At 43.2% G+C, this 25377-nt stretch overlaps 1 protein-coding gene across 1 annotated transcript in view; it reads left to right on the top strand.

Moving 5' to 3' along the window:
• The window catches only part of myo10l3 (myosin X, like 3), a 60346-nt gene extending 36174 nt beyond the window's left edge, over window positions 1–24172 (top strand). The window contains exons 16-41 of the mRNA XM_026144145.2: window positions 1338–1406; window positions 2720–2802; window positions 2885–2993; window positions 3790–3870; window positions 5636–5760; window positions 5881–5995; window positions 8667–8773; window positions 10376–10825; window positions 11466–11496; window positions 11599–12408; window positions 13228–13351; window positions 13652–13895; window positions 14017–14112; window positions 14301–14394; window positions 14676–14731; window positions 14871–15013; window positions 15517–15711; window positions 15897–16054; window positions 16424–16547; window positions 16915–17212; window positions 19968–20175; window positions 20343–20479; window positions 20652–20775; window positions 20862–21317; window positions 22099–22290; window positions 22474–24172. Coding sequence (XP_025999930.1) covers window positions 1338–1406; window positions 2720–2802; window positions 2885–2993; window positions 3790–3870; window positions 5636–5760; window positions 5881–5995; window positions 8667–8773; window positions 10376–10825; window positions 11466–11496; window positions 11599–12408; window positions 13228–13351; window positions 13652–13895; window positions 14017–14112; window positions 14301–14394; window positions 14676–14731; window positions 14871–15013; window positions 15517–15711; window positions 15897–16054; window positions 16424–16547; window positions 16915–17212; window positions 19968–20175; window positions 20343–20479; window positions 20652–20775; window positions 20862–21317; window positions 22099–22290; window positions 22474–22578 — 4734 coding nt within the window. The 3' untranslated portion in view covers window positions 22579–24172. The remainder of the gene's footprint in view (window positions 1–1337; window positions 1407–2719; window positions 2803–2884; window positions 2994–3789; window positions 3871–5635; window positions 5761–5880; window positions 5996–8666; window positions 8774–10375; window positions 10826–11465; window positions 11497–11598; window positions 12409–13227; window positions 13352–13651; window positions 13896–14016; window positions 14113–14300; window positions 14395–14675; window positions 14732–14870; window positions 15014–15516; window positions 15712–15896; window positions 16055–16423; window positions 16548–16914; window positions 17213–19967; window positions 20176–20342; window positions 20480–20651; window positions 20776–20861; window positions 21318–22098; window positions 22291–22473) is intronic.
• Window positions 24173–25377: the final 1205 nt, after the last annotated feature.

Genomic DNA, 25377 nt, shown 5'->3' with positions numbered 1-25377 from the left:
CTTGCCTACGAGCATGTCCAGCGATTTTGCTGGACATGTGCTGCAGCGATTGTGAAGTGGAGACTGCAGCTGCTAAGAGTGCACTACTGCTAAACCTTTGGATGGCCGACAAAACGGATCTTCCGATGTTTTCAACTAAATCGCCGGACGTGCTTTCTCATGGTCGGGTTATGGCTGAATTCCAGTGGAATGACGGTCCCGCCATAATAGACGTTTCAGCCATGTGTTCCAGCCCTAAATCTAACCTTATCTAACTATAACCTTATTCCTAACCTTTACTAGCAGTTAAATGACGTAAAATAGTGTTTTCCAAAGCGATTTTTAGAAAATGAACGAACATGTGTAGATTGAGTCCAAACGGTTCTCATGTGCTCTCCTTTTTCCGTTGCCGTAATTTAGGAACGTGTTGGGTACCCGAAAGCATAAAATGTTGACAATTTGTCACCTAGCGAAAATTATTACGCTTTGGGAGTGAGAACGTGTCTGACCACTACCGGCACACTTTTGCACCGGAGGTTTCCGGAAAGCTTTTATTTTGGTATTTCCGCTGATCCGTGCAATAAATTTGCATGTTAGCCTAAACATTTAGATTTAACATTTAGCATTTAGATTTAACATCTAGCATTTAGATATAACATTTAGATTTAAATATAATATTTAGATATAACATTTAGATTTAAATATAATATTTAGATTTAACATTTAGATTTAGATTTAAATTTAATATTTAAATTTAACATTTAGATTTAAATATAATATTTAGATTTAACATTTAGATTTAAATATAATATTTAGATTTAGATTTAAATATATTTAAATTTAACATTTAGATTTAAATATAATATTTAGTTTTAACATTTAACATTTAGATTGAATATTTAACATTTAGATTTAACATTTAAAATTCTGTTTTAAATATGAAAAGTTACAAATATTTTACTAAATGTTGTAAAAAAATGACTTGTTTTGAGCTAAATGTGGAAAAATGTTGCCGTTAATTTCAGCATGTTTCACTTTACAAACGGCGCCCCATACCACATTACCCTAACTGTTTAACAGTCACATTAATCACATTAATGAAAATTAGGTGCTTTTGAGAACCCTGCCTTAAAGGATTAAACTGTAACTGTTTAACTGCTATTCATAACTAGGCCTTGTATTAATTTTATGTGTTTTATTTTGTTTCATGTGCTTTGATGTTATATTTGATGTTTAACTTGTCACATGGCATTTTATTGTCTCTGTGAATCCAGCGCACAGTGTCTTCTACTTAATCTCTTTATAACTACATGAGTGGATGTCATGATAATTTCTGTATCTTTGTCCTTTCTCTCCAGACAAACCCGTACTATGTCAAACCAAGAGTAACTGATCACCAGTTTGGCATCAAGCACTACGCTGGAGAGGTATTTAACAACATTTACACATACATACACACATGACACCAGCTTTTTTTTTTGCTTTTTTTTTTTTTTTGCTCCCTCAATTGTTAGTTTCGGGGAAGTGAGGTAGCTGTTGGACGGACAGTGGGATCTTCCTGGCCAAAATCTGCTGCGGGATGTTGATGCCTGATGCCTCCTCCGCCGTCTTTTTCCCTGAGTCAGGAGAAACTGCTTTATGATCGTCTTCTCCTCCCTTTGCTTTGCAAGATAAGGGAGGTCACTACTGATGTGAGTGTAGGAAAGGCCAAAAAGACACCAGGGCAGGGGAACAATTGCAGTGATTGAGTGGGACAGTGGATGTAATGTGGAGCAAGAGTAGAAAGATTCGCTTTCATATAAAGAATGGCTTTATGAAGCCTGCCTCGGACAAGGTCTCCTTAGTGCAAGTGGGGTGGCTCAGTCACAAGCCTGGCAAGGATGGCTATGGTAATGACCTGGTCCAGAGAAGACAGGCGCTGCCAGGGCAGCCAGTTGTTCTCTCTCTAGACAGTATACTCGCCTCTCTGAAAGCCCTGTTTGTTATTTGAAATGTTGCTGAGGTTTCTGGAGGAAATCGTAGCATCTTCCCACAGATTAGATAATCTGCTCGGTGCCAGAGAAAGACAGATAATTTGAAAAACAGACGGGAAGTTGTCCAAGAAAACTTAATGTCTGATATTTAAGCTTTAAGTGTTTATTGATAGTCCAAATGTATTCAGTTTGTTACTGTGTGCAAACATATTGCATTAAACTGTAATTCCTCCAGACAAATCTAATTTGCTTTAGAATCACGAGACCACCCCTGGTTTACTGTCTGAGTTAACGAACCTGAAATTGAGTGACGCAGAGAGCGTCCTATATGAGATTATTCCATTAAATCTGCACTGGAGTGTAATTAGTGTGTCTGCAACAAACATAAACTCTGAGTGTATCCCTCTGGATCAGGGTGAGCTTAGGAATGCCGCGGAGCTGAACGGGACACAACAGGTGACGCCCTCGACTGAGCTCGACAAGTCACCCCCACCGCCACCTGCTCCCTTATCTTTATTTACATCAAGCCTCAAACGCATATTCATAGTCGCTGTAAATCACTTGTGTCGCATTCGTGAGCGTAGGACATGCAGTGCAAAAGTTTACTTTGATTTTTAAAGTTACGGGGCAAAAGTCATAACTTGTTCCCATCCACAGTGCATTTAAACAGCTGTATTCATCTTGTTTCTTTGTATCCTAACTCCTATGTCTCCTATGCTGTTCTTCAATCTAAACACGCTCAGTCTTTTTGGTTTTCATTTCCTCAGGTGCTCTACGATGTGCGTGGAATCCTGGAGAAGAACCGAGACACCTTCAGAGATGACATCTTGTTCATTCTCAAAGACAGCAGGTGAGTAGGGCACGCTCTTTTCCTTTTTTATTCTGAATGCACACCTATGCGATTGAGCTCATGTGTTTACATTCACGTGCAGGCTTGACTTCATCTACGACCTCTTTGAGCGTGTTGGCAGCAGAAATGGAGATGAGACCCTAAAAATGGGCACGGCCCGACGCAAGCCCACCGTCAGCTCGCAGTTCAGGGTGAGACTGAAGCTCCTCAGACCTAAATATCTCTCTCAGTTCTACGCACATGACACCGTGATTGCGTCATTACACTAACAATGAGCCAGTTGTCTCCCAAATACTGCTGTGTGTGGTGATCACTTAACCCTTAACACTACACTTTTTATATTGGCATGGTGAGTGCAAGTGCAGCGGCGTAAATGCAGAACAGAAGGTTGAAATCCTGGAGACACAGATGGGGAGGAGAATGCCGTATGTGTACTTGATCTGCAGTAGATGATGGGTGATGGGCTGTGTGAAATATGTTGTTGTGAGCTGGGCTGCGGGTGGAGGAGGGGGTGGAGTGGAGGACAGCTTAGCATGCTCTAACTGTAGTGTGGAGGGAAGGAGCGGAGAAGGATTTGGCAGGCTGCCCTGGCCTACAGTTCCCAAAGCCAGGGGATTAGGGTTGATGGCTGGGCAGAGAGGGGCCAACCAGGGGCCAATCACACTCAGCTCTGCCAGGCCAGGCCTTACTGGAGACAGTCTGTCTGAGGCAGGAAGGAAAATGAACCTACAGGAGTCTGTGAGGTTCAGGGGTCCTCGGAGTGTGGCTTTGTATATATACATTTGTGTCTCTTATGATAAATGTGGGAGTTGAGAAGTACCAAAGAACATTTACTCAGTACTTTTACTTATTACACCAATACCTTAATAACAACCCACTTATACTTAGCAGACAAAGTACAGAACAGTGAGACAAGTGTTTATATTTTTCGGCAGACTTAAAAAAACAAACAAGCAGTAATATGCTCTTGTGTTTGATGCTTTTCAGGACTCTCTCCATTCCCTGATGGCCACACTAAGTGCCTCCAACCCCTTTTTTGTACGCTGCATCAAACCTAACATGGACAAGGTAAGTCACGTCATTTTTATTCATCGCATAAAAAAGAAAAAAAAAAAAGTTCCTCTCAAGGTCAGCGCCTGTGGAGGTAAACCTCCTCGGTGTTATTCACTGCTTGGGGTTAATATTTAGTCTTGTTGTGTTTATGTTCTTATGCCTCCCACATCGCGATCGCACTTTGCCTCAAAGTCATTTAAATGATCCGTATTGAAAAGTTATTTCTTTTTTTTCCAAGTACAAGCGTTCATAAGTAACAAACGTTGGTGCAAAGGCTCTCATTGTACTTCCTCAAATAAAAGGGCTGTGTACCAGCACATTCCTACCACTTTAGCCTCTTTGCCAGAGGTCAGAGGTCAGTACTGGCCACTCCAGCTGCAGCAGCTTGGCTAATGCTCTGCTGATCTGGCTGCACCAGTGGAATGCCAAGATAAGATCACATAACTGTATTTGCGTTCCAGCTAGCGGGGTATTTATTTACTACTCCTATGCTCCCCTACTGCTCTTTACCACAAAACTGCAACCTGCTTCTTAATCTGTGTTATGGTTTATTAGATAGTTGGAGTGTCAGTTATATCAGCTTCTTTGTTTTCCTTGTGAATGACTGTGGTGTAATCCAGGGACATTCTCCTTCTTACTGTTATTATTGTACACAGAGCCGTGGTTGTCCTTCCTTCACTACTCTTTACCTCCCACTCCATATACGTCATTCCACAGCTTCTTGCTTGCTTGCTTGGATGGAAACTACTCTGTTGTCTGTTTTTCCTCACCCATCTGCTTTTTTTTCTGCCTTTCTGTCTCATGTGTCCCCTGCTCTCATTGGCTGTCTTGTATTCCTTTACCTAGCTTTGGTTGGTCAAGATGGAACAAGCCGGGCCTCTGCTAATCCTACAATATGATGGCATGGCATGCACAATCCTCTGACATGTTTACATGCATGCAAATGCATCCAGACACGCACACACCAAGAATGTATTTATGCGATTTCCATGCTCCTGCTTTTCTTAGGATAAATGTCACCGAGGCAAGGGTCAGCTTGTTTTTCACTCAAGCAAGTCAACGTTTCGTACCTTTTTCAAGCCGCCTAAATCCTCCGTTAAAGAGCAGAGTTCAGAGCGCGGAGGGCTGCCCTTTCACGTGTGTGTTTGATTATGAGCACGAGCACATGCAAAGCGTGTCTGTGCCTTTGTAAGTATGCCTGTTTCCATGCGTAGTAGCATTAGCCTGTAATTAGATTGACACATCGAGGAATGCTGTGGTCGTGTGGGGCTTATCCAGCACTCTGTGCCCTCTGGGTGATAAATGGCCTTCGTGTGGAGAGCAGTGATCAGGCAGCTTGTGTAGAAGGGCGGCAGACATCACAGATCCTTTTTGATAAGTAGGTCGGAGGATTACTGGTAACACAGAACTGTGAACAATGAGGCTGATTATTCCTCAAAGAAAAGGCAACTCCGTCTGGTTATGTCTTGCTCAACACTGTTCGGGTTTCTCTCGCCGGTGGTGTGCGCTTTCCTTTTAGTAACCTGATTGTTAATGTAAAATGATAGTCCTCGCCATGGTAATTTACTTTTTAGTTCAAGTTTAACTCGACTCAGCAGTAAAACTGTTTGACTAGGCGTGCCTGCAGGTTTTAGCTGCAACACATTTTGCACTACCTACAATAAGGAAGGTTATATATAGAACGCACAACAGGAAAAAAATGGCATCAGTATTCTAAACACTGATGTCTTACTGTTATTATTTGACATGAAAAACATGTTTTGTTGTTTACCAAATACAGAAGGCCAACCAGTTTGATCCTGACGTTGTCCTGAACCAGCTGAGGTACTCCGGGATGCTGGAAACTGTAAAGATTCGCAGGGCTGGATTCCCTGTCCGGAGAACCTTTAAGGACTTCTATAGCAGGTTGGAAAAATATGTGCACACAATAAAACTGAGATAATTGGCTAAATATTGTAGTCGAAAACTATTTTTAAAAAATCAGGAAAGAAGATTTGTGCTGTATGCTTTTTTTTTTTTCTGCAGGTATAAGATGATCCTGACAAACAAAATCCGCTCAGAGGACGAGAAGGAGAGTTGCTTAGAGCTTCTCACACTTCACAACAAAGACAAGAAAGAGTGGCAGCTGGGGAAGACAAAGGTGCAGCACGCGTTCACACATGGACTCACTTATACACATGCCCAGACTTGTTTATGTCACTTAGCAGTACGTGGCACTGACTTTAACTTATGTCCTGAGATCTTTCAGTAACCAGAATCACTAAGCCAACCCTGCCCCTACCAGTAATCTAAATTTTAATTGATATACCTAATATTATGCAGAAAGAATTTTAATGTTTTACCTTGTGAAGATGAGCTTTTTGTTACCAAAATAGGAGGTGAACCCCCACACCTTATCTCAGGCCCCACAGTGTATTAAATACAGTACAAATGCATGCACACAGACACAACTGGGCAGCCTGACGGATTATATAAACTGCCACTCTGTTTTTCTTTTTCGAATGACTCTCCAGTACACACCTCTGTCAGCTACATGCTCTGATAGCATGCTCAAAAAACAATAAATCGCCATTTGATACTTTTAAAAAAACACTCAGTTCCCTTAAGATGAAACAGTGCACTGAAAGGCTTCACTCAGTAATTATCTGGGAGCGAATCTTTCCCAAGAAGTCGAGCTGCTGTCTTTCCCGAGCTGTTAATGTGTACCACAGTTGCTGTGACTCATGTCACAAAGATTTTTCTGACCGGTTGTGGTCAATCTACGGCTCTCTTGTTGACAACCGCAGAGTTACTCGGCCGCTCCTAAAAACCCTGACACTGTTACTGTAACTGTAACCGAGGGGCTTACAGTAATCCTGAGGCGAACTTATTGTAGCTAGCAGAGCGTTAGCCTCGACACCGACTGAGTTGCTGATTTAATAAACTAAACTGCAAGCAGTGTGATTTCGAGGCGGACGGCGCTGGTGAAATGTTGCAGCCAAGCAGAGCTTTGTAGAACGTTACACATCATGCTTCATCTTAGAAAACTTATAACAGATATGATTGTTGGCAGCACAGCATATCGATGGCCGTCCTTCCTTTTCTGCTCTCATTTTCCAACAATCATCAATCCCCCCACCGCCAACAGACTGCCCCTTTTTTCCATGCTATCACTGAATGATTAACCTTTAATGACTTTTTTGAACTGGACAGTAAAACCTGTGTTAATACTCAGCATGAACGCGTCAGTACTGCGACAAGAAAGGATACAAATAAAGCAGTTTTTGTGGAGCTCTTTCAAAATCGGCTAAATCCACATTCGACTTCCTGCTTTAAGTTGTGGTTCCTGCGTGGCTGTAAAAATCACTGAGACATTTCGGATTTGTTGGTTTCTTTTTGGACACTTTTGTTGTAATACCCAATTTGGCTGGCAGACTATGAATAGTGTCAGCTGCACACATGGCATGCTGTACATCAAGACAGAAAATAATTGATGCGAGCCACATTTGGTTCCTTTTGAATTGGTCCATAACCACTAATGTGCACATGCCAATCTATATTAAATTTCTTGCACATGCACACAGTATACATCCCCGAAGTCACCGTGCGGGTAAAGCTTCCCTTCTGTGATCAGCCCTTTGACCTCTGGCTGCCGCTGCTCACTTCTTTGCTCTGCAAAGCTTATCTACACATCGAGGGCGAAGGAAAAAAAAAAGGCTAGTTTCTCAAAGCAAAACCCAAAAAGACATAGTGCGGCTGAGTACGTTTCATTTTGTGCATGGCAGGGCTGTGGGAAAGAGACTGAAACGGAGAAGGGGCTACATTTCCTTTGGAGAAACAATCTGCGTGTAATTATGTATGTGCTGATTGTGTGCAGAGGAAGCGTGTACCCAGAATTAGGGGCTTTGGTGATGTTGCATGGATTGTGTATGTGTGTTTGTGAGCCATTTGTTTTACAGACGAGGGAAGGATGTGGATGAAGGGGAAGTTTCCTCCTCTCACAGACTTTACCGAGACAGGCAGGCAGGGCTGCAGCTGTGGGATCCTTTGATTAGCGCAACATCTGGGACACAAATACGCATACGAGCAGGGGTCTTCCCTCGATCACCCAGTTGAGCGACAGATACTGCCGTGTCTAAGCTGGCTGCTGTTCCCAGCCTCGCAGCATATTCGTACAGTGAAAATCTGATTATGTTTCATGCAGGCATGTTCATTTAAGTCGAGTGTGACTTTCGAGCTGTCAAAAGTCATACAAAGACAAGGTTGCGAGAAAACTCCAGTAGTGAGGGAAGGGTTAACTAAACTCTTTCTCTTTCCTTCATATGAGCAAAGAGGGGTGTGACTTTCTATCTGGACACCAGCCACCATCCCTCCCCCTCATCCTTTCATCACTCCTCTCTCCCTACCTCTCCCCTCCCTCTCTGTGCCTTTCTGCCTGTGCACGTCAGTCGAACTACCAACGCAGCGGTAACAGCAGAAGGGAAATGCTCAGGAAGGACGCTTGAACACAATGAGGCGCTGCAGCAGCAGTAGCAGTAGCAGCAACACTGCAGTCTCAGTGCCAGTTTTCCCTTCTGCTCTGTTCTGCAGACAGGGAGGGCAGCTAGCCTGCTAGCCTCAGCTGCACCACAGCTTCCTCTGCAGTGGGCACGGGGTTCTGCCAGCAGACAAGAGGGGCCCTTTACATCTCTGTGGGCCCTCTTTTACAGCCTTACCAAGAGGAAGAGGAACTAACCCATCCCATTTTTCCCCCTCTCTCCCTCAACCTCCTTCTCTGTGTCTCTCTGTGTCTGTGTCACTCCTTGTCGGCCGTGGCGCTGCTCTTCCCGCAGGTGTTCTTGAAGGAGGCCCTGGAGCAAAGGCTGGAGAAGGAAAGGGAAGAGGTGCGGCGCAGGGCTGGCATGGTGATCCGCGCCCACATCCTGAGCTATGTGGCAAGGTGAGTGGTGGGAGTGTGGAGGTGGGGGGAAGATGGATGACTGAGTGGCAGAGACAGTTGTCAGTGTTTGTTTTGTAGTACAACCTGCGTGTATAGGAGCGCAGGGCGGGGGGGGGGGGGGGGGATTAAGTGCATTTGTGGAATCATTTGCACATTTGTTTACCTCTGTATGTGCGCCTGTGTGTGGATGTGTGTTAAGTGGGCTTAAACCTTGCTGACTTGGCGATGGCCAGCGATTACCACAGTGTTGAAATTGTAGATAGGAAGCCGTTTTCGGGCATGCAGAACCGTGTACGTGCACTGTTTTAAAGTTTCTACCTTAGAAAGCCTTGTAGATTGGAAGGTAAACTCATAAACTGATGAACTGAGACTGCAGAATAGCCCAAACAGTGTGAATTTTTCTGGTCACTTTAGTACTATCTTTAGATCTTTTTACGTTTATTTCTTTAAGATGAACATTTATTTTAAAAGTCTGATGAAAGAAAAGATTCCTATCAAAGGGAGGACACATGGTTAAGAGTGCGCTGGCTTTCATTGAAATTACACAACATCCCGATGATTCCCTGCAATCTAATGAAGTATTAACCCACTTGTGCCGCTGTCCTGTAGCTTCAAAGATGAGGAATTGCATGATTTCAACACCCTTTCAAGGAAAAAAAGGCCAAAACCGTCATCTTTCAAGTTATAAATGGCTATCCCTGAATTACTACATCTCTAATGATGTTCATGATAATTAGACTGCTCTGAAAAAGACAGTTTTCTGAGCATAACAGAGATGTCATTTATTCCTACACTATCAGAAGTGCACTTCTTCTTAAGCAAATCTATGTAAATCTGTCTTCAGCCTAAGCAACAAGTTCTTCGCCTGTCCACTCCGCCTGACTGGCAGAACATCCATCACCGTGGTGGTTTAAGAAGCTGCATTCGTAGACACCCAGGGGCATCTAGCCGTACTCCACCTGCGTGCTGCTATATACAGTATAACGTTACATACAGTCCTCTGAAAGGCTCCACTGGGAGACTATAATGGGACTGATGACAGCATTCAGGTTCTGGGTTTGCTTCCCCTTAGAGACATTCATACTAAAGAAGAGCTTTGAAAAGTTCCCCTAATACACAAGTAAAGCCTTTGTATTATTACGTGTAACTTTATCTTCAGTCAGGGTCCATCCTGAGACCTGATAAAGGCCATGAAGTGATTACCGTGGAGGCTAGGTCGGACTAAGGGTCAGAGAGTCGGAGCAGTGTGTGTGGTCCTGAGAAAGTCACGTGTATTTGTGCGTGTTTATATGTGTGTGTTTTCAATGCATGTATTGTGTGTGGGTGATGGGGCTTAGTCAGAGGGCTAAACAGAGCAGCCCACACCACCACAATGGAAGAGCACAAGCTCGTCAGACTCTAAACATTGCACAGTTCACAACTAGCTTTTTTACCAGTGTGTTTGTTTGAACAGAGAATAGCAGCGGGCGTTAGGAGGAGGCCATGTAGGGCTGTCCAGCTTTACAAATATGTTTGAGGCGAGGCACAAAGTTCCTCAGTGAAGCTGGATTAAATATGATTTTTATGCCGATTATGAATGTCAATTTTTGATTTCGTCCTCAGGAAACAGTATAAGAGGGCTCTGTCCAGCATCGTCACCATCCAGAAGAACTACCGCGCTCACTTTTGGAGACGCGTCTTTCTGCGCCTGCGCTTGGCTGCCATTGTCCTGCAGAAACATCACAGAGGCCAGCTGGCCCGAGCCCTGTATCGACAGCTCAAAGAGGAGAAGCAGAAGCGAGAGGAGGAGGAGAGGAGGAGGAGAGAAGAGGAAGAGGAGCGGAGGCGAGTAGAGGAGGAGAAGAAGAGGATGGAGGAAAGGAGGAAGCAGGAGGAAGAGGAGGAGGAGGAAGAGAGGAGGAAGAAGGAGGAGGAGGAGGAGAAACGGAAGCTAGCCGAAGAGGAGCTGAAGAGGAGGGCAGAGGAGGAGGAGTTGATGAAGAAGGAGGAGCAAAGACTGATTAAGGAGAAAGAGGAAAAGCAGAAATTAGCAGAAAACGGGGAAAAGACAAGGTACAATGCCCTGTGTTTACCGCAGTCTGTGTATGGGTATGTTGTGATGGCAGCTGGTGCAGGTGACACCATCTTTTGGAGAATCGGCCACAAAGGCAGTTTTGAGCCCTTTAGCAGGCATTTATGTCTCTGCCGAAACTTTACAGGTGTGCCATCACAATTAAGGTCGAGAATTCAGATGGGTTTGGTTGGTTCACGCGTAGAGCGACCATTGCGATTGGCTCTGGACAGACGCTTTTTTAAGCTCCGGCTTTTTCCCAGTGGTTGTGAAAAAGCAGGGAAAGGCTGTCATCGCTGGGTGAAGTGCAGGTTAATCTGTCAACATCTCATGCCGCCTACACCACGCTAAACAGGGAGAATTGAGAGGCAACATATAGTCAGGAGCTACGCGGAGATTCTGATGTTAAGCGATGTAGTACTCATGAGACTCACAAGAATAATGTGGCTCAGAAACAGATGTGCAGATCTATGTATGCATTAACACACAAAACAGCGCCTGAAATAACAGCTTTAACTGTTACTGGAATAGAAAAATGCTAAATTTTGTGATTCGTCAGGAATTTCCAGGAGTAGCCAAGTCATCTGTCAAGTCATTTTCTTTCTTCATTTCATGACTAACGTATTCATATTTTATTTTTAGGAACTCACTCATGAACGGTGCTTGTCAAAAGGTAATTTCAGTTTGTCTTCCAATGTCAAAAATAAAGAATGCCCATGAATGCATTCACATAAATAACACAATTCTGCACTTTCTTTACTTGTGTGGTCGATAGAAGGAGCTGTCCCAGACTCTGTCCAGCAGCCACACGTCTGAGGAGGAGAGCCGTCAGATGGAGGAGATCCTGCGGCTCGAGAGGGAGATCGAGCGTCTGCACAAGCAGCAGGAAGACAGCGTGTCGCTTCTTGGGGACGTCTCACGTGAGGAGCTGCGTCAGATGAGGGATGCCGAGATCTACAGACTGGAAAAGGAGGCTTCTCGTGTGGCTACTGAATTCTTGGAACTGCTGGACTTTGGTGGTTTGGAGCCATCCCTCTCGAGCGAGGAGAACCTCCACGACCCAGCTGAATCTACCGCACCTCTAGCTGAAGAGGAGGTGGATGAGGGTTTCCACGCGGAGGATGAGCGCATCGCTTTGCCTGACTTCCCACCTCCAGCTGCAGTTCCTCTTGATAAGGAAATATTCCAAAGTATTCCCCCTCCTCCGCCTGCCTTTGCAGGAGGATTAGTGGTCTCCTCCTCATCAGCCTCCCCTGCAGCAGGAAAGCTAAGCCAAGATACCCCCAATGGACTGAGTCATGCCCCTGTCCTCACAGACTCCCAAATCCCTCCACCTCCTCCACTGGTTACTAATGGAGAAAAGCGGCCACGCCAGAGGGCCTCAGACTTTGAGCCTGTAAATGAAGAGCCAACTCACACGAACCTGCCAGACGTAGAGTCAGACTATGACCAGGAAGAGTTTGAGGAGGCCCATGGGAGTTCAGGTGCTAGCACTAACGATGGCCATATCACAGATGAGGAGGTGCTGCGAAAATCCTCATGCACTCAGAACAGCCTGGACTCCTTCAGAGGCAGCTCGGACTCGGTGAGAAATAACAACAAAAAGTCATGGCTGTTAAATTCTGTGGAGTTGTTTTAACTGGAAAATGTGCAGAGTTTCACTTTTAAATAGCTAGACATTTGGCATGAACTCTGAGGTCCAGTGGAAGAAGAAAGTAAATCAGTAAATCTAGCCAAGACGGGAAATCCCCTCTGGAGAAATTGGATTGTTTGTTAAAATCTTTTAAATTTTTGCTCACAGAGTTTTCAAAAACATGGGGTCACTGAATTTTCTGTTTCCATATCCGGTCTAACTTAAGCCATTGTTCTCCAGTACACCGAAACCCACCTAGATTTCCTCAGCGCTTATTATACTTCCTCATGTTGCCTCAAGAGAGATTGTCTTAAAGTCGGTTAGAAAATGCATTTCTGCAAGGCTGCGTCTTATCAAAAGGCTTGTTTAAGAATCGCTGAGCAGCAATGCTGAAAATGTTTGTTTTGGCTCTGCTGACAAGCATGTGAATCTGCACTCAGCGACCCAACACTGTGAGATCAGCAAAATGTCAAAGGGGAAGAAGGATGGGTGCATGTAATGGCACGTGTGTGTTTGTGTGGGTGGATGTGTGTGAGCCAAGTTTAAAGGAGATTGGCAGCACCGTGGCTACAAAGTCAGACAGATTTTAGGCCCTTAAAGTGCAAAATAACAGCTCGACTTCACCATCAGAAAAATTAAAAAACGAAATTAACTTAAATTGTTGCTATAAATTTCTGCCTTTGTGGATTTTTTTTGAAGTAATTATTACTTTAAGATTTCAGTTTAAAAGTCTGTCTAATCTATTCAAATGCTGATGTCTTTTTTTTGCAGTTCATTGACAGCGATGAGGACAATGATGGATATGTTGACACAGATGAAGAAGTTTGTAATGGCAGAGTGAATCTGCTGAACGGCACCGGGCCTCCATATTTCCATGGCTACCTCTACATGAAGAGTGAGTAGACCTAATAAAAACACGACACTGACCAGCAGGCATGCACATTGTCTTTGTGCAGCTTTAATGTCCATTTTGTGAGTTTTCTTGAAGGCTCTTTTTGTATTTTACGCATTTGTTTTCCGCTGATGTTTTCAGGTTTATGTGAGGGCTGTGAAGTTTAACTCACTGAGGGAGCTTTTCATGCGTTGTGTTTTTGGGATGCATCTTTCTGTGTGCACAAAGTTGTGCGACCTCCATCTGTCGTAGAGAGATTTCACAGTAAACAAAATAAATTATCATCCTTTTCTCACCTCTCAGGTGGTTTGATGATCCCGTGGCGCCGTCGCTGGTGCGTCCTGAAAGACGAAACTTTCATGTGGTTCCGCGCAAAGCAGGACTCCCTCAAATCTGGCTGGCTTTACAAGAAAGGAGGAGGAATGTCGACTTTGTCTCGGCGCAACTGGAAGATGCGCTGGTTCGTTCTGCGCGAGTCGAAGCTCATGTATTTCGAGAATGACAGCGAAGAGAAGCTGAAAGGCACCATCGACATCCGTGCAGCCAAGTAAGACTCAGTTCCCTGTTTTTTGATTTGTTTATTTTTTAGCTTTGATTGAACTCATTGTTACCAGCTTGAAATAAACATAGCCACATGCAGTAATGGTTTATTCTTTTTGTTTGTGCAGGGAAATAGTGGACAATCACGAGAAGGAAAATGCACTGAATATCGTAACTGAGGAGAGGACGTACCACATCTACGCAGAGTCTCCTGAAGATGCCAGGTACATCACATCCACAGATTTCTCAGAACAAACTGCAGCTATTTTGTAAATAGTGTTTTCCTTTCACCTCTAAAATTGATGTGTAGAAATAAAGTTCCCCCTTGTGGTTGCCAGTGGAAGTTCACAGTGTCATTTTCAATTACACTTTTGCTGACTTTTGCTTTTCGAACTCCCTCTGACCCATTTAGCGGTTGGTTTAATGTGCTGAGTCGGGTCCACAGCGCCAGTCCGGAGCAGCTCATGGAGATGCACCACGAACAGGCCAACCCAAAGAATGCAGTGGTTAGTGCTGTTTTACCTCTCTCCTGCCTGGGCCCCAGCCTCAACTCCGTATTTCTGCAACAGTGAAGAAGCATGAAATTGAATCGCATAGCAGTCCAGTTCTGGCTCATATAGTAATCTAAACTGAAGAAGAAAAGTGCACATACCACCATCCATTTCTTTGGTCCTAAAAGATTGCTAGATTTAAAAACATATATTTTTATATAAAGATGATTATACTCCTGTAGTAATGACACATTTTTTGACAATTATTGCCATTAACACCATTTTTCCCTGTCCAGGGCACATTAGATGTTGGCTTGATTGATTCTGTTTGTGCGTCAGACAACCCAGACAGGTAAGAAATGAGCAATTTTCCCCAACACCTGCCTGATTGCATATATGTATTAAAACCCTGGCCTGTGGTCCCACAGCAGATACATGAGTAACAAAAACAAGGACAAAAAAACCCAATTTTGCTATGTTTTCTTTCCCAGACCAAACTCGTTTGTGATCATCACGGCTAACAGAGTGATCCACTGCAACACAGACACGCCCGAGGAGATGCACCACTGGATAGGCCTGCTGCAAAAATCTAAGGGAGACTCTAGGGTTGATGGACAGGAATTTATAGTCAGAGGTAAGAGGATTTTGATATTGGATTTAATCTATCTAAATAAGATAAGATAAGATTATTTGCCATTTGTACACATCCACATGTGCAGAGCTTAGAGTCAAAGCTAAAGTCACAAGACCCCCAGTAAAAAAGTAGAAATATGAAAATTTAAATATACAGAGAGACTGCACATCTTATTGTAATATATATTACACTTTTATCACATTTTTTTAGGTGGTCCTCCTTTGTTATTTGCCATCAGTTTGACTATGGAAGTGTGTTGTGTGTATGATCAAACTGCCCACTCTGCTGCGTCTCAAACTGTATGCTGGTTGTTTTGGTCTGAGGAGGTTGTGACCTGGACAATGGCGGGCTCTGATGATGCGTTGTGCTTCACTGATGGAAGATCAGTCCTGACAGCCCTCTTATATGTGCTGGTTTAACAGCTGTGCGCTACGTGATTGTCTGGTGAACAGAATATTGGAGGTATTACAACTCAGCCGTCATTTCTTATTTTACCCCCACAGGCTGGCTCCATAAAGAGATGAAGTCTGGAGCCAAAAGCACTTCTCTGAAGCTGAAGAAGCGCTGGTTTGTTCTCACCACTAACTCTCTGGACTATTACAAGTCATCGGAGCGTAGTGCTTCCAAACTGGGAACACTGGTCCTCAACAGCCTCTGCTCCGTGGTGCAGCCAGATGAGAAAGTCTTCAAGGACACTGGTCAGTTAAACTTACTTCAGTGTCATCTTAATAAATTAATGCTTATAGAAACATAAGTTATCCTTGGGTCCTAAGCTTTAACACTTAAGAAAATATATAAACCCCAATGTGCACAATTTAGCCTTTATGGTTTATTTACTGAAACTTTGTTGTCTTGTGCATGATTATCTTTCCTTCTCACCCAGGTTACTGGAATATAATCGTCCATGGGCGTAAACACTCTTATCGGCTTTACACCAAAATGCTGAATGAAGCCATGAGGTGGGCGAATGCCATACAGGCTGCCATAGACAGCAAAGTTCCCATTGAAACTCCAACACAGCAACTCATCAGAGACATCAAGGTATTTACTGTTTTCCCCCATTTTGACTACAGACTACATCACATTTCATTGACATTTTTGTAAATCAAACTTTTTTCAGTCATGCAAACCTCTGGCAAGGACACACTCTGTAATAAAGTGAGGTACTTGTACTCACTATCTGTGTGCTGTGATCTTCTCTTGGCCTAAGTTTTTCCTGCTTCTGTACTTGTTTGAGTCTCTTTTTCATACATACACTTGGCCATGTACTCGATTTACCGCAGTGATAGTCTGCATCATCGCCGTTATTGCTGCTCTATTATTTTCTTATCAAGCGTAAACTTTCTTTTATGTAAGAAAAATCGATGATTTGAAAGGTAAGATTACTAATCTGCTCCTCTGTCTTACCAGGAGAGCAGTTTGAACGTGGAGGCAGTGGAGCAGACATACTGGAGGAACCCTATCCTGAGATATACCCAGCATCCTTTGCACTCCCCTCTTCTACCTCTGCCTTATGGAGACGTCAGCATCCACTGTAAGTGCGCTGTCCTGTAGCTGCTGCATACAAACTATTGCAGTCGATGAATTTGCTTGTTGAGAATCAGGAAATTTTAAATATTCAGTGCTGAGCAGTTTTTGGTTGAAAAATGTACCTTTATTCATGGATTTTTAAAATTTAAATTGTTGTATATTTCTTCAGTAAGTAGCAGAATCTGCCACAATATCTATTTTAGGATATAAAGCAGTTTTTTTTCTTGCAAATCTTGCACATTAATTTAGACTTTAAATACATTAAAACTATTCAAACGTGCTCAGTTGTAAAATAACTGGTTACTTAAGGTAACTGAGCAAGTTCAGTATCGAGGCTGAAGGTTAACTTTACCCATTTCTGTCTCCCTCAGTGCAAAAAGAAAAGGGTTACACCAGCCTGCAGGATGAGGCCCTGAAGATTTTCAACTCGCTGCAGGAGATGGAGGCTGTGTCTGACCCTGTGCCAATCATCCAGGGAATCCTGCAGACCTGTCAAGACTTGAGGCCATTAAGGGATGAGGTTTACTGTCAGCTGATCAAGCAAACCAATCATGTCCCGCACCCAAACAGTCCTGCCAATCGCGCCCACTGGCATCTCTTGACCTGTATGAGCTGCACCTTCTTGCCCAGCCGAGGCATCCTACGCTACCTCAAGTTTCACCTGAAACGGTATGGGCATGTTCCAGGGAGAAAAAATTAACACCTGGTTGCAAACCATCCAGCCGTGACAGCATGACTGATATTGTTTTTATTTTATGAGTGCTTATGTGTGTGGGTGTTCATGTTAAAATGTGGTGCTGGAGACACGTATTTTCTTGGGAAAAACCACCAAGAAGGTTGTTTTGAGTTCATGTGTCTTCTGATTTTGTAAAGGAGATGAGTGTCACAGTAAGGAGAGATATGTCTGGAGTTGAGATCAAAATAATAATAATAATAATAATAAATTTTATTTATGAGCGCCTTTCAAGTCACCCAAGGACACTTTACAATAGGATAAAACACTTAGTAAAACAATGGCAGAATAAGAACAATAAAATAAAGCACAAGATAAAATGAACAAACAGTGTATTCACAGTGAATATGCAGATTTGAACAGATGAGTTTTGAGTTGGGATTTAAACTGGGGGAGAGAACCAATATTTCTTATTTCAGGGGGCAGAGAGTTCCACAGCCTGGGAGCAGAGCAGCTGAAAGCTCTGCTTCCCATGGTGGTGAGGCGGAAGGAAGGTACAGTAAGCTGGACAGAAGAAGAAGAACGAAGTGAACGGGCAGAACAAGTGGTGGTTAACAGGTCAGAAAGGTAAGAAGGAGCGAGGTTATGAAGGGCCTTGAAGGTGAGCAGAAGAAGTTTGAAAATTATCTGGAATTTCACAGGGAGCCAGTGAAGTTCCTGAAGAACAGGGGTGATGTGCTGGTAGGAGGGGGTTCTGGTGATAATGCGAGCAGCAGAGTTCTGAACCAGTTGAAGCTTATGGAGGGATTTTTGGGGGAGACCATGCAGAAGAGAATTGCAGTAGTCAATACGGGAGGTAACAAGACTATGTACAAGAATGGACGTAGACTGGGTGGAAAGAGAAGGAAGCAATCTGTTAATGTTACGTAGATGGAAGTAGGCAGAACGGGTGAGGTTATTGATGTGTGATTTATAAGAAAGTGTGCTGTCTAGGATGACACCAAGGCTCTTAACCTGAGGAGAAGGGAAAACTGTGGAGTTATCGATGGTGAGTGAGAAATGGTTTGCCTTCAAAAGGTTGGATTTGGTGCCAATAAGGAGGATCTCAGTTTTATCCTCATTGAGCTTTAGAAAATTAGAGGTAAACCAGGATTTTACCTCGGATAGACATTCTGTAAGGGAAGAAGGTGGGAGGGAGGAATCAGGTTTGCAAGAGAGATATAACTGGGTGTCATCAGCAAAACAGTGAAACTGAAGATCAAATTTGCGGAAGATGGTACTTAGAGGGAGGATGTATATTATAAAGAGAAGAGGGCCTAAAACTGAGCCTTGGGGTACACCAGAGGTGACGGGGAATAGGCGAGAGCGGAATGATCTTAGTTGAATAAACTGGGAACGGTCGAGGAGATATGATTGAAACCAGGCGAGGGGTGTGTCAGAGATGCCGAGAGAGGAAAGTCTGCTTAGAAGGACAGAGTGAGAAATGGTGTCAAAGGCAGAGCTCAGATCTAAAAGGACGAGAATGGTGAGAAGACCAGAGTCAGCTCCGATTAAGAGATCGTTAGTGACTTTAAGTAGAGCAGTTTCGGTACTGTGACATGAGCGAAAACCAGATTGAAATCTCTCATAGATGTTATTATTAACCAGGTGTAAATGAAGTTGAGCTGCAACCACTTTTTCGAGTATCTTAGAAATGAAGGGTAGATTGGAAATCGGACGGAGGTTGTTAAAGTTGTTAGGATCTAAAGAAGGTTTTTTCAGTATAGGAGTGACTAGAGCAGTCTTCAATAAGGAGGGAACGATACCGGTGGTGAGAGAAGAGTGAATGATAGCACAGATGAGTGGGAGTAAAGAAGAGAGGCAGGATTTCACAAGTCCCGTGGGCATGGGGTCAAGATGACATGTGGCAGGCTTTGATTTACATATTAACTCGGAAATATCAGATAAATCAGGAAGATGAAAAGTGGAAAACGGCTCAAAAAGGAGAAAAGGTTCTGGAGAGGGCGTAGACACAACATTCGATCTGAGTTGCTGGTGGATGTTATCGATTTTCGTAGTCCAGAACAGCATCAAGGAGTTGCATATTTCAGAGGAATAGAAGTGCGGTGGTAAAGCGTTGGGGGGTTGAATTAGTTTGTTGAAAACTGAAAACAGAGTCCTAGCATTACCCTCATAAGAACCGATAATACCAGAGTAGAAGCTTTGTTTGGCCTTGTTAATGGAGTCTTTATACTGAAGTACATGGTATTTATAGATTTCTGAATCAACAGTTAAACCAGATTTCTTATATTTACGCTCTAGCTGCCGAGCTTTGGCCTTCAGAGCTCGGAGGTCAGAGGTAAACCAGGGAGCAGAGCGAGTGAAGGAAACAGAGTGGGTTTTTACAGGAGCCAGAGAATCAAGGACAGTGCGTAGACAATTATTATAATATAACAACAAATCATCAGGAGTAGAATAGAAGTCCGGAATCTGAACATTGTCCAAACTGGTAGTGAGAATGTCCATATCAATGTTCTTGATGTTGCGGGTCCAGTTAGGCCCATAGTTGGACTTAAGATAAAAAATGTAAAAGTTATAGGGCCTTCGGAGCTGACTGCCTGTCCTGCAGACTTTATACTCCCTATATTAAGTATCTCTTTGTGGTTTCTAAACATGTTAAATTTTCCATCATGGATGTGGCTCAGTTAACCTCAATGGGAAGATGTACTTTGGCTGAAACTTATTGTTCGCTCTCTTTTTCTGTTTCCTCAGGATTAAGGAGCTGTTCCCAGGCACAGAAATCGAAATGTTTGCCCATTTCATTGGTGAGTCTCTGAAGAAGACTAAGACCAGAGAATTTGTTCCTTCCCAAGAGGAAATTATTGCACTGCTTAACAGACAGGAAATGACCACCACAGTCTACTGCCATGGGGGAGGCTCCTGCAAGATTTCTATTAACTCCCACACCACTGCTGGAGAGGTGAGCGATCTGCAGTTGCAACATAGAAATTTTTAAAGGTTTCTCTGCAAGCCGGCGCTGGGATTTTTTATTTTATTTTATTTTTTACCTTAGCATGCACAGCAGGGGAAAGAGCCATACTAATGTGCCCTAAAGGCGTGGTTTTAATTTTGTCTTTTATTGTTCAGGTGGTGGAGAAGCTAATCAGAGGTCTGGCAATGGAGGACAGCAGGAACATGTTTGCCCTCTTTGAGCACAACAACAGTGTTGACAAAGCGGTGGAAAGCAGGGTCCTTGTCGCTGATGTTTTAGCTAAATTTGAAAGGTATGTTTTACACCACATGGATACATTTTTAACAGATAATATGTTTTATCATGCAAACACTTTAAGAGGTACATAAACATTTATGTCCAGGACATGATGAGAAGAAAAGAAGATATTGCAGTGATAGATAAAAACAGATGTGAAAGTGATAGTTTTATGCGTTCTTCCTCAGACTGGCTGGCAGTGAGGAAGCCCAGGATGAAGGCCAATGGAAACTATATTTCAAACTCTACTGTTTCTTGGATGTGGAAAGCATGCCAAAGGAAGGAGTAGAGTTTGCATTCATGTTTGAGCAGGTATGCTTAACCATTCATATTCTAGTTTATTTAAGAGAAAATCAAGTGCATAGTTTGCATCATTGTGTTTTTTCGTCTTCCTTCAGGCCCACGAGAGTTTAACCAGGGGTCACTTCCCTGCCCGTGAAGAGACCCTGCAGCACCTTGCCGCTCTCCGCCTACAGTTTCTGTATGGAGACAAAACAAGAGTCACGTGGAACCTGGAAAACGTCTACCCCGTGGGTCGCCTGCGCAATCGCATCTTACAGTTTACCAAGGTGGGTGGAGCCTCGGGGTCAGGCCAAACTTTGGAGCGTCGGAGGACCAGTTTCCTCGATGGGACGCTGCGTCGCGGGCTGAAGACGGGCTCCATGAAGAAGCAGCGCATGGAGGAGGAGCAGATGCTGGAGATGTGGATAAAGGAGGAGATGTCTGCAACCAGGGCGAGCATCATGGAGAAATGGTCCCGCCTCAACGGTTTGGACCAGCACCAGGCTATGCTCAAATATATGACTATCATCAAAGAGTGGCCTGGATATGGATCCACACTGTTTGATGTTGAGGTAAGCTTAAATCTTAAACCGCATTGCTGTCAGTAATGGACCAGTCCGAGTTTTTATTCCCTGCATTATTACTTCCGATACATTAACAATGGGACCCTGTAGATGCTAAGTATTGATCGAGCGCTTTCTTTCTCTTAAAATCTAAAATTTGTTCACTTCACTATGTGAAATGATTTCTTTGAAGTTGAAAACTGAAGTGTGATTAATCGCCCTGCTACTGCTTTTCCTACATCATCATAATTAATGTTTCTCCAGCAGGAACACTGACATTGACCTGTTACATTGTTTCAGCTCGTAAAAAAAAAGCCTTAACATCTGCAACTAAAACCTGAACGTACATTTAGAAATAGAAGTGAAAGTCCTGTAAATTTAGAAATGCAAATTTCACATATTTGGACTCAACCTTCAACCTCTGGGTGAAATTCCTTCATTTGAACCTTTCATTCAACCCCAACCTCATCTGAAGTGGACTTTTCTGTTTGATTTGTCTTCCATTACAGGAGGAGCTGTGCTTAGCTGTTTTTTTCTTAAGTTTCAAAGCCATGACATCATAGTAGTGGGATTTCTTAGCTCCAAAGATGATACTGATGCCTTTGGTTAGCTAGTGTGATTTGAATGTAACTCAGAGCTGAAACGCCAAAACTTTATAACGATAATAGCAAAGAAACTGTATATATGTGGGTTATCATTATATCTGGCCTATACCCAGTCTGCCTAGTTCATTATCAGCCTGCAATATTAAACTGACAATTGATAATACTGTATTTTCGTGTCTTGGCAGTGCAAAGAAGGAGGATTTCCACATGATCTGTGGTTAAGTGTGAGTGCTGAGAATGTGTCCGTCTACAAACGAGGGGAGCCAAAGCCTCTGGAGACCTTTCCTTATGAACACATCATCTTCTTTGGTGCTCCACAGCCCTGCACCTACAAGATCACTGTGGATGAGAGAGAAATGTTCTTTGAAACCCCGCAGGTACACATGTTTGTCCTCTTTGTTTTCATTAGCGGGAGCTTCTTTTCCAAGAGTGATAAAACATTGTGGCGAGAACAAAAGGGCCACAGTTCCAGACAAAGAGGAGTCGGTTCCCCTTAATTTAAACATTACTTTTTTAGTGCAGCTTTTAAAAATAAATAACTTTCATCTGTATATTGGCAGGTTGGAGAGATCACCAAGATCATGAAAGCTTACATAAACATGATCGTGAAGAAGCGCTGCAGTGTGAAGTCTGTATCCAGTTATGGAACCAGCTGGATCAGGTGATTCCACTGGGCAGGACCATAGCACGCACTCAGCCACCGACACCTGGCAAAGGAAAGGCAACAGAGATTTTGACTTGAGCAGCGTAGCAACACGGGCAATCTCCACTCAGAAAGATTCCTTTCTGCCATGACACAATGTTGATTCTTTACTGCTTGAAGCACATGTGGGAACCATTCAAGCGATGGTGTGCCGCCGCCCTCCGTGCAGTCGCCGAAAATGTCAGCTGATCGCATTTCTCTTTACACTGGTCCTTTCTCACGTTACTTGAAAAGCTATTCAGGTGTCCTTTCACGGATTTATTTTAATGTACAGGCTAATTCGCAGGAGCTCGCGTGCTCTTTCCTCCCAAATTTCATCGCAAAATCGACAGTTCAACTCTCTGATTGCCACTATAGCGCTTTTCTTCCCCATTTAGAGGTCGTAAATGTGTTGCAATGGAAAACAAACACTGACTGAACTGGCACCTTTAAAAGCGGTTATTCTGTTGAATACTGCAATCCGTTGTGATGAATGTTCCCCTAAAATGGAGTTTCCCTCAGGTTATTGTGTAAAATAACTGTCATTCTCCCAGGAAGCAGAAAGTTTAGCCTCTTCACTTTGCCTTGTGGCTATTGTAATAGTTTTAAGAGTAGACGTGGCCTTGCAGGATCATAATATAAAATGGTGAGTTGCAGTTCTAACTGCAGTTTGCCTCGTGTAAGACAAGAACGAGAAATTAAATGTGAATATCAACTGCACCACAGTGTCTATAAACACTGTATTGTCTCATAAGGCGATGATGAATAAATCGGTCATAATATTTGTGCTTCTGTCCTCAAACAGGCAATCTGAGTCGAGCTGATGTCATGTTTGAGCTGAGTGTATGTAAAAGCCAAAGCTGATGTTCGCGGACGTGTTTGACAAAGCATACATGAAAACGCCTTCTCTGATTTTTTTTGTTGTTTGTTTGTTTGTTTGTTTGTTTGGGGGTTTTTAAGCGATGTCAGCAGCCATGTGAGGATGGGTTATTTATTTATTGAAGTGTAAAAATTGTTTGGGAGAAGCGAATTGTGTTCTTGAAATGCAGTGACGCAGTTTTGTAGTAAGTTTCTGTGTCTGTTATTTGTGGACGGAGCGATGCAGAAAAACTGATGTGTTTTAGAAGCGGACGAGCTGTTCATAACTTACTGTTGATTTTTAGCCACTCTGTGTCATGTTTCTCAGCTTCCGCCACTGCTGAAGTAATTGCTGTGTGTGTTGCCCTCAGCACCCAACTCGCTGAGTTTCTGTCTCACTAACCAGAAGACGTTTGCTGCGCTTATGCCATTGTTAAAGAACACAAGTGAATCAAGCTTATGCCAACCTACAGTATAGTTCATGATAGGATGATGCGATCGCAACATATTAAACTTAGTATTTACCTCACATTACATCACTGTCTTCCATAGCTCTCCAATCATACTCACTTTAGGCGCTCTGGTCAGCTGCCGGCGGCCAAACCAGAGATTGATCTTGCCATCGATGATGACTGTATTTCTGAGATTTCTGATTGTTTTGAAGAAGAATCAGAAAATGTTTTATATCAAAATTTAAAGATGCTTTAATAAATTATTGTATTTCAAAAGCTGTTTGAATCTTGTCTTTTATCATATCTACCTGACAACATATTGACATGACAACATTTATACTGTAAGGTAAAGACCCACTCTCTGTGAGTAAACTCTTTCCTGATGGTGGGAGGGAAAAACTCCCTATGAACAGGAGGGAACCTTCAGCAGAACCAGGCTTGGGGAGGGCAGCAAACTGCCATGGCCAGTTGGGGGGGGGGGATAAAACAGCACATGGAAATGAAACAAAACACAAACCAAAGAAAAGACGAGACTTTATGACATGAAAATATTGCAAAACGCTACCACATCTCACTTACGGTCCCGCTACAGCATTTTAATCAGGTTGAGCTCAGGACTTTTCTGGGCCATTGCAACACCCTGATCCTTTTCTCTTTCAGCTGTTCTCTTGTGGATTTTTTACTGTGCTTGGGAACATTGTCCTGCTCTGTAGCACACAGATGGCCTTAAATTTGACCCTAGAATACTTTACAGACGAGTTCACGGTCGAATAAATGACTGCAAGGTGCCCAGATGCCGTGGCTGCAAAACACAACCAAATCATCACCATTCCACCATCATGCTTGACAGCTGGTATGAGATGTTTGTGCTGATATGCTGTATTTGGTTTTCAAGTAACGTGGTGCTGTGCATTATGACCAGTCATCTCCACTTTAATCTCGTCTGTTTTGAAGGCATTGCGCCAGAAGTCTTGTGGTCTGTTCAGATGCAACTTTGCAAAGCTAAGCTGTGGTGCCATGTGCTTTTAAAAGAGAGGATACTTTCTCCTGGCATCCTTCCAGACAAGCCATACTTGTTCGGTCTTTTTCCAATTGTATTGCCATGAACTTTAAAATTTAACATGCTAACCGAGGCCTGTCTAGTCGGAGATGTAGCTCTTAGGATTTTTGCAGTTTCTTTGAGGATTACACAGTCTGATCTTGGAGTGACTTTAGTGGCACCGGAAGATTGGCAATCGTCTTGAACATTTTCCACTTGAGAATAACATTTTGTAGAATGATGAACTTTAAATTGCTTGGAAATGGTCTAATAACCTTCCCCAGATTGCTACTCTAAGATCAATACTGATTTCTTTCCTGCTTCCACTGTGTTAATACACACCTGAGAGCAGCAAACTGCCAAAAGTAATGCTTTTATAGAGGTGCTCACACTTGCTGGTGATCAGCTAATCCTTAGTAGAACCTGATAGATA

The sequence above is a fragment of the Astatotilapia calliptera genome, chromosome 16, assembly GCF_964374335.1.
Source record: "Astatotilapia calliptera chromosome 16, fAstCal68.1, whole genome shotgun sequence".
In the NCBI taxonomy this organism is placed as follows: Eukaryota; Metazoa; Chordata; class Actinopteri; order Cichliformes; family Cichlidae; genus Astatotilapia; species Astatotilapia calliptera.
The sequence above is the reverse complement of the archived record's forward strand: the minus strand, read 5'-3'. Positions and strand labels throughout refer to the sequence as shown.